The sequence below is a fragment of the Thalia democratica genome, chromosome 3 (assembly GCF_965202585.1).
Source record: "Thalia democratica chromosome 3, ktThaDemo2.hap1.1, whole genome shotgun sequence".
In the NCBI taxonomy this organism is placed as follows: Eukaryota; Metazoa; Chordata; class Thaliacea; order Salpida; family Salpidae; genus Thalia; species Thalia democratica.
Window position 1 is genome coordinate 209,712 of NC_139167.1, and position 14,298 is coordinate 224,009.

The 14,298-nt window shown below is 24.3% G+C and overlaps 1 protein-coding gene across 2 annotated transcripts in view; it reads right to left on the minus strand.

Annotated features, from left to right (window-relative positions):
- Nucleotides 1-12,515, minus strand: part of LOC145831282 (casein kinase I-like) — a 28,246-nt gene extending 15,731 nt beyond the window's left edge. For both annotated transcript variants that reach the window (XM_082938470.1, XM_082938471.1), the window contains exons 1-3: nt 12,310-12,515; nt 9,526-9,632; nt 7,784-7,910 (exon numbers count right to left, since the gene is read on the minus strand). In XM_082938470.1, coding sequence (XP_082794596.1) covers nt 7,784-7,910; nt 9,526-9,632; nt 12,310-12,432 — 357 coding nt within the window. In that variant the 5' untranslated portion in view covers nt 12,433-12,515. The remainder of the gene's footprint in view (nt 1-7,783; nt 7,911-9,525; nt 9,633-12,309) is intronic.
- Nucleotides 12,516-14,298: the final 1,783 nt, after the last annotated feature.

A 14,298-nucleotide genomic window follows, 5' to 3' on the forward strand; every position in this document is an offset into this window, starting at 1 on the left:
GCAATTCTCTTCTCTCGTATTTTCAGCCAATTGCAGCAAGGTAATGGAGCGACGCCCGAATTGCAGCATTTTCTTTGTTTTCTTTTGAAAATCTCCGACGTTTTTTTTACTTTGTGACTCAAAACTTTGATGACTCAAGTGTCTTTTTTAAATAATGCTTATGTAACCTATTTTTAAGGCATATTTATACATATAGTTTACTTTTTTATTCACAGCTTTTAACTTAAAATGCCAAACTTAAGATTTTTTCTTGTTTTTATAAGGTTTTCAACTCTTTTCCAGTATGACTCAGTTTCTTAATAAGCACTCATGTACATTTCTATTGTTTATGATGATTACAGACTTTGTGTTTGAAATTTCCAACTTTAACAAGTAAAAAGCATAATTACAGCATATTATTATTTATGATCTGAGAAAAAAAAACCTTTATAATTAATATATAGGTTATTTTTCGATATTTACAATTTTCTAAATTGTATTTATTTGGTATCTAAGAACGGTTTTTACAATAATCGAAAAACACTCTCATTATAGTAAATACATTCTTATTAATTTCAGACTTAAAATTTCGCTTTATTCATTTATTTATTCGCTTTATTTTGGTAATTTAGATGATTAAAATTTTTTGAAGCAGTTCCGGTAGACAAAAAAAACAATCGCTCATTAATAAAACTTATCAAACCAAAAAAGCAAAAGTTTATTACAGTTCAGTATATTTACAGTACAAACCTGAAAACCTCATAATTTTAGCTTGAATTACAGGAAAGTTTACCTTTTTATCAAGGGTTAAATAATAACTGACCGTATCAGATTAGTAAAGTGGTTTTCAAAGTTGAAAAGTTGCTGTGTTAAAATTGAACCGTTAAATTTTGACAGGAAAAGTTTTAATAAGCTTCTGTATAACCACTTTAGTACTTTGATTTCAATTTAAACTCAGAATAATTGTCTAAATAAATTTTATATTAATTTAACTGAGAAACTTAATGTTTTGTATACTTTCCTCTTTAAAATTTCATATAAAACAAATAAAATTTTGACAAAATCTTAACAAGTGCCATAAATAAACCGTTTCAAATAATATTGTAGTAAATATTAAAATAAACGTAAAATGAATTACAAAATAGTTTTTACACAACTTTACTGACAGAGTAAGACTTTAAAACTAAGTAATAAGTACAAAGCATATAAAAGTAATAAATAATTTACGCAAAAGTACTTACGATATTTGTACTTTAAACTTTGAGCAGATGTTCAACTGTCTAGTTTAAATTCTTTCGCGAGTTAAAAACAAATTTGCTACTCAAAACAAAAAGCATGTCATATCACCGCATGATATTCAAATTTCAAGCAAAAGCGTTTGTGCGGCTTATAGTTGAGGTTTCACAGATCTCTGAGAAAAAGTTCTGAGAATATCTGAAAAGATCTCAGCGGTTGACGTGTTTGTAAACTTGCAGTTTTATAAAAAAGTTTTTGTTTCAGTGCAAGTTAAGTATATTGGGCGTTTCTATTGAGTTTTGGATGGTTATATAAATGTCTAAACCCTGTTAATGACTGCAGTTAAAATATTTTTTTAAATGGTGAAATTAAAGGGAAAAAAAGAAGCTTACAAACTATCTTAGGTTTATTAAGACAAAAGAATGAAGTAGCCACCACAAAATAGTAATAAGTAATGACATATATGTCACAAATATATATGATGACAAGTTTATCTTTCACTCAAATATTATCTGAAAGTATTTTCAAAGATTCTTGATATATTTCATACGAAAAGGTAGGTATCGATTTTTACCATAAGTGATAAGTTAATGGCATAAAGGGGGTTAAAAACTCTTTTTTTTTTTGTAATTTGATCTAGTTTTACATAGTTTTTACTAAGCTACAAGATATTTTTTATAGATTTTTGAAATTCAAAGTAAATTTTGAGATATGGACAGTCAAAGTCGGAGGCAACAATAGGATTCTTATGGGAGGCGCAAACTAAAACGACAAATAACTAAAAATCACTAAAAATCTATCTCCTCCTACATTTTTTGAGATAACTACCTCAAATTTTCAGGAAATGTTCCTTGCAATATTTAGAAAATTCTAAAATTTTAAAAAATTGAAAATATAAATTTATATAAATTTTTAATTTTTAATTTTTTTAAGTTCTTTCTGACAGAATTTTCTAAATATATTAAGAAACACTTCCTGAAATTTTTAGGTAGTTATCTCAAAAAACGTAGAAGAAGATATATTTTTAGTGAAATAGTCTATTTTTGTCGTTTTAGTTTGCGCCTCCCATAAGGAACCTATTGTTGCCTCCGACTTTGACCTGCTATATCTCAAAAATTATTTTGAATTTTTATTATTTGTAAAAAGCATTTTCTAGCTTAGTAAAAACTATATAAAATAAGATTAAACTTTTAAAAATTGTTCACCCCCCTATGCCCTTAATATTTCTAGCAGTCTAAATTAACAGAAAAAATTTAAAACCTGGACAAATAAACTTAAGACAAAGAAGTACATAACTAATAAAAAAACCTTTTAATAGTTAAAGTTAAACCGAAATGCAAACAGTAAAATTACTTGAAATTTCAGAGCAAAAGAACTTTACCTTTATATATAAAAAATTAAATGCTTAATACATCGATACATGTATGTTCTTATGTATTTTAAAGTTCACAATTATATTTGAATAAATAGCAGAAAAAAGTACTTACAAAAGACTTAACCCACAAGAAAAGGTAAATGTCTAAAAATAACTGGTAAAACATTCAAACTAAAATGAAATAACATTTGAAATTTTAATCAACACAGTTTTTGCTTATTCATTTCACCATATTTAACTTTAAACACAAAAAAAGTTTTTTCTCAATACAAAGTGTTTTATTGTGGTTTCAAATTAATGTAAAAGTTGTGTTGCCCACACAAAAAACATGAAATGAAGTTCATTCGAAGTTGTTGCTAGTTTTTTGGTAATTTGCTTGTCAGTTCCAAGTGTTCTCTTTTATTAGCACATCACAAGCTTAATTAAAACTAATTTAAATTTCACAAAATTTCCCAGAACTTTATGCGACAAAGAAAAATTTTGGAAGTTTTTTTTTTACTTAAATTTTGTTTTGAAATGATATCAATTCGTTTATCTATTTTTAAATGGTGTCAATTAACTTAATTTAACTTTAGAACTTTAATGTTCGCAAAAATAACTTTTATTTCCCAGAGTGTTTTTGATGTTAAAGATAGATTAGAACTCATTTACTATTTTCAAAACTTTATTGATTTTTATTGAAATAAAACAAAATTAACCTCGAAATTTATTAAATTAAAAATTAGTTTTTCAAATTAAATTTACCAGTAGTTTCGTTTAAAATATCAGAAGTATTAAACTTCAAACTTTTATTTAACTTTAAATTTTTAATATCTAAAACATTAAAGCTTTAGATTAGTTGTAATTCAAACAAAGTTGAAAACACTTTTAGATGTTTTTTATCTTTCGCTGCACACTTAAATTTTAATTAATTAGGTGAAAGCTTAAATTTATCAACATATAAAAATAACTTAAATTTCAGAATTTCAGAAAACCTTAACATCAGAAACAATCAAATAATGCAACTTTGATGTGAACCAAGTTTGGAGACGAGTATAAACAAAACACTTAACTTTTATAAACTTTAATCTTCTTGTTTACAGATAATTACAAATAAAACAAAAGGAGAAAATAGCTCACAACGCTTATCATGGCGTGATTTACTCACAAATAAATCGAAGGTATTATATGTCAAATTTACAGCAAGTTTTTATTAGTAATCACATATTAATGTCTATTTGTTAAGTTTTATGCCAAAACATAAATGTCAGTTTCATTATATTTACATTTGTTTTGAGAATAAAAGTTTTAAGTTTTGTAAATTACTTTGCAATGATTATTTAAAATATAATATTACTTTTAAAATACATTTTAAAAACAAAACTATTATTCATGCTATAACTTTATAATAACCACCTAATCAGAACTAATAATCCCTATATACATAACTTTTACCAATAAATTAGCTTTTGTAAGCTATTAAATTAAGCAATTGCAATTAATATACAGACATGTATTACACTTGTTTAGCATAAAATTTAATGGTCAGCTTTTTATTAATTAAACAGAACTAAAGTATATAAATTACTTAAAAATATATGTTATAACTAGAATACTTTTACTTATTAAACAGTTGTTATTATAAAATTCTTATTTGAAAAACGACTAGTTGCTTTCTACAGATTATATATTGTTTATAAAAAATTTTAGGTTTTTTACTATATCAAAAAGTATTTACTTTTTAATAAACTAAATAACTATAAATCAGTTACTTAACTCAATATGACAAATTGTATTTATTTACTTTTTGACTTGTTTGATTTTTTTAACATTGAAATGTTATGCATCTATCTATGAAGCTATTTTATAAATTACTAAACTTGTTTTAATATTAGTGTATAACTATTCAGAAAAAATAAATAAAAACATTAAAAGGTAACACTTAATTCAGTAATTAAATCTTTCTAGACGTTTAAAATAAATTTCTACTTTCTAGACAATATTGTTACGCAATTTTGTATATAAACAATTATATTTAAATATTTTTGTGAAATTATAAACTGGCCTGATTGGAGTTTATATAACTTATATTGCATAACAAATTTGATTAATTCAAATTTTTAAGCCTAGATATTTTAATTTATTATGATGTTTTTAAGCAATAAAAAAGGTAAAGTTAATTTTTTACATTGAACAGCTTTCAAATACTTAAGGTGTTTTAATTGATGATATATAAACTAAATTTATAAAAAATACAGAAAAAAATCTAAACTGAACCTAAATTTCAAACAAGCAAAAGTAGAACTTTAAAATATGTTTTACAATAAAGTTTATTATCTTTAAGGTAGTGTTTGGTATTTTAACGGTAAATTGCTTATTTATGAGTATATTTTTACTACTAGGAACTAAAAACAAGCTATTTCATTGAATAAACAGTCAATATAAAAACAAGCTATTTCATTGAATAAACAGTCAATATAAATATTTTGAAATACATCCTAGCGAAAATAGAGAAGTATTTATTTGCACAAAGATGTTAGGAAATGTACAAAACCAAGCAACACAACAAACAATGCATTTGTTCAAAACTACTTGCCTCACAAGACAATAACACTTTTATATATGGAGCTTTGAAAATACCAAGCTTTTCATTTTGATTTATTTATTTTTAAGTAGTCAAGCTTAAGTCATTGGTGTACAGATAAATTTATTTTACATAAAGTAGATACTACTTTACATATTATCACATAAAAACAAGTTCTTTTATGTAATATATACTTTGCTTAAAAAGTAAAGAGGACTGTACAAGCTTTAAAATAAAGCAAAATATTATGTATATAAAAACATAAATTTTAGTTAACTGTTCTATCTTAGACTTAAAATGGACTTTTACAAAATAATTTATTACTAAACCTAAAATATTTCTTTTAATTTCAGAAAATTATTTGCGTAACAAAAAAACTTTAAACAGTAATTTTATTTTTATATATATTAAAATAATGTGTTTTTTTTTTTTGCTTTGGAGTATATATATATATTTCCTTTTAATTTTTGTACGTTTGATTTTTTCATTTTTTTAAACATTTTAAATATATAAAACCAAATATCCTAGAAACTCATTTTTCAATATACATTAAAAATAGATTTTTTTATTAGTTTTACTTTATTTAACCCTGTATTAAAGTTTTAAAGACTATAAACAAAGCACGCTCATATAAATATGCACAGACAGCACATTAAACTTTACACATCCCAGCCAACTCATAAGCTCTGATGTTGAAATCCATTATTAAAACGTTCACAAAAATTTCAATGCGTTTTGAAAAAGTTGGACAACTTTTAGTCTGGGTTGCACATGAAATTTTGGAATGAACTTTTTAGTAGAGTGATGCTTTTGCAGGTTTTGTGAATAATTTATCTGGCGCAAGGTTTATAATAGCCATGTGAATTATACATGCTTTCCACTGAAAAGTTGTGTCTAATAACATCACCTTACTTCCTTTCAATGTTTTTTTACAATAATTTAAATATATGAGATAAATTTCTTGTATTCAAATGTCCTTATATAAAGTCTCTAATAAACTTTACATGGTTTAAATTAAAAGCAAAAATAAAACTATTCTTTTAGGTATTTCATCCAACATAAAATGTGTAACTTGGAACTTAATAAATATTGAGCTATAATTTTTTATTTTTCAAAGTTAAACACTATAGCTAACTTAATTAAATAATACCAATTTTTGACTTATAATTCTAAGTATAAAAAGTAGAGTCTAAATAATATTTATATAAACTACACTATAAGCTTTTCTAAACTCAAAACAATTTCAATCGTATTAAAGAATTAACTGTTTTAAAAAATTTAAATATTGAATTTAATTGAAACTTGATACAGTAATGTTTATACGAAACACCTTTTATTTCAAACACTCATAAAAACGGTCTGGTTGTTAAAAGTTGTTAAATTTTATTATCCAGACTTCTGTCTACTATATATATTGGGAAGCTTTTTAGTAATAAACATTGACTATTGTTTTAGTTTAAAATATGTGACTTGTTTTTAACATAATATTATTACTAATAACTAAACAAATAAAACTTTATAAACATAATTAGTACTGCTAATAAAAAGTATGTGTTTTAATATATTTAAAGATATACATAAGCGAAAATATATGTGTAAACTTTTTAATGTCTAAGTGTAAATATTATTAATAAATTTAATTAAGAATGAAAAAAGCCAAGAGTTCTTCACAAACTTATTTTTGAATCAACTTAATAACCTATTGAGATATTAAAATTTTAAAAACACTTCAGAACCAACTAAAATTGAGTAGAAAGTTCTACAACCAAAAAAAAATAAATCAAGTCTATAAAACATGTGTACAAAATGTTTAAAATAAAAGGAACTCTTTTTTGGGCAACAACTTAAAGATTTAATCTCTAGAAAGGTTTTGAAGTTGGAATGTTTTAAAATGACAGCTTTGGTCATTATAAATGAATAGTTAATGAAGCATAGCAGGGTTAATGGTAAGTAATTGTACATAAATATTTATTCATACAATTCAGCTGTTCTATATTTACATTCACAACAGAATATTACCAACTTATAAGTTTTTCTACATACATATTTAGTACTTATTAGTTAAATTTTAGATTTTTTTGAAACATTTCTTCAAAATCTTATACATAATAAAAAAAAGAAAGTTTCATATCCAAAAAAGAAGTAAGGATATACTTTAATACTGTTCTACAATACAGAATCTTAAAAACTTATTTCAAAAATTTTCAATATATTTAATCGAATATATTTAAGTTATGTAAATTGAAATACACTTATAAATAATTATTAGTTAGTATGTTTTAATAAATGCTCATACTAAAATCACCTTAGACTAAATATTAAATTAAACATTAAATATCACTCTAATACTCTCTGATAAAACGTTATTTGTTTAAACCTGACCTTTTAACAATATTTTACGCATATCACGACTTATACATGTATAAATAAAACAAAATAACAAGCCACTAAAATAAAAAGTTACATAGTTTTGTAATTTTTTCAAGTACAGCATAAAAACGTAATAGAAAGAAATCTTATATATTTCTTATAATTACAATCAAGGTTATAGATATTAAAAAAATTTAAGAATAAGCAAATTTAAATATTGAACTACTTGTTGGATTTTTTTTTTAATTTCAACAACTGACCTGATCAGCCAGCATAAGCACTGTCTTCATGGTGAATCTTCTGGAGCAGAAATTGAAGAGATCTTCCATGGAAGGTCCCAACAGATCGAGAACCATCACATTGTACGACTTTTCCTGTCCGTACCATCTGCGTATACGTTTTAAACATATTTATAATAAACATTACACAATATAATACCAAAAATAAAGTTCTACCAGTTTTATTTGCTCTGAAATAATTATTTTATCAAGTATAATATAAAAACTGCTGTATAATACATGATATTATAAAGTCCTATGATAGATCCTACACATTGTACAATTTTACGTGTAATTATCTACAAAATGTAGTTTAGTTATTACTTCAAGTCGTTAGAAACTGCAAATAATAAATATTAATACTTTGTATATTTAAAATTTACACGAAAAACTTCATAAAAAAGATCTAACAAACAGAAAAAAAAATCTATAATTTAAGTTCAATTATGTAGCCTGATTTGTATGGACTTATTTTCTATACACTAATAAATTTCAAAATTTCTTTAGAGAAATTTTTAGGTAAAATATTATTAAAACAATTATTTAATTCAGAATTTCAAATTTATAATTTTTATTAGTACAAATATAATCAATTCTTTTAAAAAATGTATAAGTACTTTTTGAAATCTATGTACAAACGGCAGTTATAAAACGCCTTTATTTCTTTGTAATACTATAATTATATGCAGGAATTTAAATCATATGACAAAGTTTTTGTAAAAAATAAAAAGTTTCCTAAAAAACACTTCTTTTATATTTCTACAAAAAATTTAAAATTACATAAAAAACATAGTTTTAATGTTTTTTGGTTTCTGACAAAAGTTTTTTCATATGATTTAAACATTGAAGCAAACTTTACGTATAATACTTTTCACTTAACAAATGTCTTTTTTAAATGTAAATAATTCATGTCAACTTTTTTTATTAGCAAAATAAAAACTTTTTTTCTCATTTTTAACTTTACCGCAACTTTTAGAAAAAAAGTTATACAGTAATGTAGCAAAATAGTTTGAGGTTGCTACATAACTTCTAAACATTGAAAAAAATACATAATACACAAACATACTGAATTAAAACAGTTGTTAAACTTGGTGTTTTTAAGTATTAAAACAGAAGTATCTACAAGTAAAAAAACAAATATTTGTAGAAACTTCACTTGAAAAATTAATAAAGCGAAAACACTTGTGCACAGAATTCTAATTTAATTGTAGTTTCAACAATTTCATAAAAACAAACCTTATATAGTGAAACATACAAACTTATAAACAAATTGTCATACAAAAATGTACACAACAGTTTTTGAAAAAATAAACAGTATACAAATGCTTATTTCGAACATGTACAATTTTCTTGCTAGTTTATAATAACTACTATTTGAAAGATAATGTTTTTTAAGCAACTAAAACTAAAGTTAAATTTATTGTTCAATAGACTTTATTAATTTTTCAAAAACTAAACACATAAATTCATAAAAGTCTTTGTTGTTTAAAATTATATTTATCTAACGACGACACCGACGACTATTTAGCTGATACACAAGAAAAAACTGTAAACAATTGGTTGGTTTTACAATTTTATTCCTACAATGTACTTTTAAACTTTTAGAAATAATATTTATTAGGTCAGTTTTATGCTCTAAATTAAAAAAATAATAATAAAAAGCTACTTATTAGTGGAATAAAGTTTGTTATTTATTTAAATATCATTATATTTAATTCACATACCTGATATGTGGGATTCCAAGACCACCTGCGAGTATTTTGTACAATTTACTTTCATACAACAGTTGTGGATGGCGAGCTCTTTGTGACTCCAACTTCACTGCAACTTCCTATATTGTATTTTTTACAAATCAACTAATATATAGAAGGATATAGTTGTCGGTAGAAAATATATACGTATCATATATCACAAAACAGTTTTCTATGTAGTACCTTAAAATAATGTTCAAACTTTAAACATAAGTTTTATTTACAGTTAGAACATTTTCTCAAAGTTATAATTTCAATATTGTTTGAAATAATTTTAATATTCAAAAGAAGTTTCATATTTCAAGTTACTTATAACTTTTATATTTATTTGGTAATATCAGACTTAAATTAAGCTTGGTCTAGTATTTAAAAGTTTATTTTTATTTAAATATACTGTACTGGATAGTTTATAAAATGTCCTAATTTAAAATATATGCGTACAATTACTCACAAAATAAAAAGTTTTGCTATCAAGTTAAATAAGTTTCCTCAGCAGTTTCAAAAAGCAATATAATATCTTTTATTTCAATTGAAACAGAAATGAACTTGAACGCTCAACTTTTTATAATATTTTTAACAAATACAAATAAGTAAAATTTTTTTTTCTCACCAACATAAATATTTACACAAATGTTATATCATTACAAACATAAGCACATACTGTACAGGTCAATAAAACAAACGATTTTAACCTCACTGTAAACGTTTGTAAACTCATCAAAGGTATTTCAAACCAGAAACATTTTACGACCAAAACTATTTAGCAACGGTTTTTTTGTAAACGTTTTTTTAGTACTGTTTTTATGCAAATTTAAGTGGTATACAAAACGCGTTTTCGATAGATTTAATTACAGATTATCTAACCAAAGTTATGAGGTAAATTTTACATGCATAAATAAATGAGTTTTAATGATTACGTTCTTAGAATAAAATATTTTGGTCATTTTAAGTTTTTCATTTTGAAAAATTTAACATTTTTTATATTTGTTTGTGTTTTTTAAATAAGTAAAAAAATTACAGAGAATTTAAAGAAACATATTATTATATAAACAAATATTTATTAAATTAGAAACTACTTTGAAATCATTACTTTATTTTACATACAATATTTTATGAAATCTTTTTAATTATTAGCAATAACAACATAAACATAATAGACACATGTTTGGAAACATACTTAGTAATTTGTCAGTTATAATAATACTATAGCATAACATAAAAGTATGTTTATATTAAACAAGATTCTAACAATAATACATAATTTAAAACAAATGTAAAAAACTATCGATTTTTAAAATTTCCCAACTTTTTTTAATAGTTTGATTTAACTTTCTACAACTTATGGTTTTGCTTAATATAAACTAAAAGGAAAAAATAAATAAAAGTGTGTGTTGAACGTTTATAATCAAGTGCAAAAATAAGTTGTATTTCTTTATCAAATCTAGATATGGTAAAAATCGTTTGAAAACTTGAATACCTACTGAAAATAGACAAACATAAAAACATATAAAAGTTCAGAACATATAAAAAAAAATTTATCAAAGTTTTCTAATTAAGCTAATAAACCTAGTTCTTTTTTTATATGAAAATTATATAATTTGAAAACAGTTTATTATTTCAAAACATCTTACACTATATAAGGGTGTATTAGACAAAGTTAGAGATATTTTAAATTTTAAGTTTAAGGGCATAGGGAGGTAGGACTTTTTTACATGTTGATCTTAATTTAAAGATCTTCAACTTAGCTAACAGTTACTTTTTAAAGTTTCTGATAATAAAAATTAGTTTTTGAGATATGAGGGGACAAATTTGGAGAATTTAATGAGATCCTTATGGAAGGGCAAAGTTTTTAAGGCAAAAAAAAAGACATATTCATTAAAAATCTATCTTCTCCTAAATTATTATATATTGTTTTATTTTTGTTTTTCAGGTCATCTATATATATATATATATATATATTTTTAATTCTTAAAATACAATTTTTTGTTCATTTCCTGAAAAATTGAGGTCAATAGCTTGAAAAATGAGGAGAAAATAGATTTTTAGTGAACTTTCAAATTTATAAAAAAATTACTATGTCTCAACTAACTTTTTAGTATTCTATAAAAATTATCTTATAGTTTATACTTTAAGCTTATAAGAGTCTATGTCAATTTCTGTAAAAAACATTTTTAACCCCTCCATTGCCCTTAAATAATATTCCAAAAGTTACTTCTACTTTATTTATCTGATATAATTAATTTTAAGAAGCTACTAGTAAAAATAGGTTAAATTTATTATTTTAATAGCTGTTTAAAGCATACTAAATACCATATATTTTATGTCATAATAGCTGCCAAATTTGCACAAAGGGACAAAATTGCACAAAGATACTTTTGCACGAGCAGACAATTTGCACAGAGACAGTCTTGCACAAGTTGAGTTTTTTTATCACTGTTACCTCTAATTCTTACCCAAAAATTTATAATTATGTTATTTTTAATTAACTTTTTTTTTCAATTTTTGTTAGCTTTTTTTTATTATTTAATTTTTACTATCACTGTTACACCCAACTCCAGTCAGTAACTTTTTTTTTTTTCTTTTTTTAGTTTTTTTTTCTGCTTTTTTTACTCTTTTGTGCAAAATTGTAACTTGTGCAAAACTGACCCTTGGTACAAAACTGTCTTTGTATAATTTTGTCCTCTTGTGTAACTTTGACTTGTTCCCACATTTTATGGTACTTTTTTATCTATTCAAATAATCAAATAAAATTCAAACCTCCCCATTAGTAACATTGATACTGAGGTAAATATCACCAAAACTTCCGGATCCGATCTTCCTGACCAGCCTGTACTTACCCCCCACTACAAATTCTGATTTTGTGCTTCCAGATGCCGACATTTCATCTGTTTCTACACAGAACTTGAGGCTTGAATTTTAATTTGAAGTTACTTTTAAAAAATTGTACCCTTTTATAAGGGCTCTAACCTGAAATTAAATAATTTAAATTGGTAAATCACAATTGTATTTTATTTTTCAGCTTACATGTTTTAAAATATTAAAGATCTTAATAAGCATGTTTATACTTATTTAAAGGTTTATAAAATTTTAGAAAACTCATTTTATTACTTGATTCAATCTTTAATTTTTTACTTAAAAACTTAATCCTTTGAGCTTATAAAAATCTTGGTCTGCCCTATTCTCTGTATCAAACCAATCAAATTTAAATTAAACAAAATTTAATAAAAAGCAGAAGCTGTTATAAACTCAAAATATGAATTTCTTAACTATAAAAACAAACTTTCTTTAAATCAATACGCTCTATATACAAAAGAATAAATAAACTTGATATTTCAGCTAATAACTTTTATAGGTCTTACAAAAAAACTATAAGAAACAAAAAAACGCTACATTTATTTCAAATACAATTTATATTATAATAAATTAAAATTATCTTTTCTTGAACATTTATGTGTTATAAACTACTATGAATTGCTACAATTAAACACAAAAGGTCAAAAAAGTATGTAGAAATCTGTCCCTAAGAATGATTATAAGTTTTTAAGTAACACTTTCTGATTTTTTTACAAAAAAACTACTTTCTAAAGCTCAACTGTACAAAACTAAACAATGCAACAAAAAACTGCAATGAGCCCACAGTAAAATGTGTTTTTGAAACAGTTTGTTCAAGCAACTTTACTCAAATCATTTCCATTGAACAATTCATCCCACCAGTCTGAGTTACCACCAGAACTCTGACTACTACCACCACTGGCATCAGTGTCTTGAGGAAAACTGATGTTTGGAACCACACAGGGACTCTCTTCAGCAATCTTTTTCAACATGGAGTTGTTGTTGGGAGTCCTCAAAGAGGGTCTTTGGCTCGGAGTGGCAAAATGAGCGCGGCTCGGAAGAAACCTTGGTGAAAATCTGATCCTTGGTGAATAAATGAGGTTGTTTCTGAGGATTGGGGTGTTTTGGAGCCTGACATTTGGGTTCATGTTCTGTGGGGTTCTTGGCACAGATTGATCTGAAAGAGTTGACGTTCTCTGCATGAGAGGGGTGTTCTGCAAGCTTGATGAGTTTGAGAGGATGCCTGAAGATCCATGGAGGAGGTTTGGAGTTCCTGGAACCTGTTGGCCTGGTGATTGGAGCAAATCTGACATTTGATTAATTATACTGCTGTGAAAATTAAATTCTTAATTTTTGTTATTCAAATAATATTTTGCTGGTAAGCTCTCCTTAAATTTAAAACAAATGAAATGTGTGCCCAACCTAAGATATTAATTAAGATGAGAACTAAAGAACTTCACTTCTTTCTCAAGATTCTATTTAAGTTTATTTAAGTTCTCTGAAAACAGCATTTATTGTAGTTAACTATGACAACTTAAATATTTATGCAGCTGTAACAACTAAAGTAAAACTATTTTTAACAAATGGCATTTTTTCTGTATCAGTTTAAAATAATTTAATAAATAATAATGTATATGTACTCTTAATGGCAAAAAAACTTTAACTATTTATAAAAGAAAAAAGAAAAAATTAGTTGAACTAACAAACAAAGAAACCTCTATGCAACTTATGCTTCTATAAAATGTTACTATAATCCTTATCATACATTTAAACACTTAGTGATATACAACAAATTACAAGCAATTTTAAAATATTAAGTTTTATCTATAAGAAAACTTCAATTTTTTTAATTAAATTATAATACTAAATTGAGACCCAAAATTTTAGACAATTGAATATTTTTGCAAGACTGAA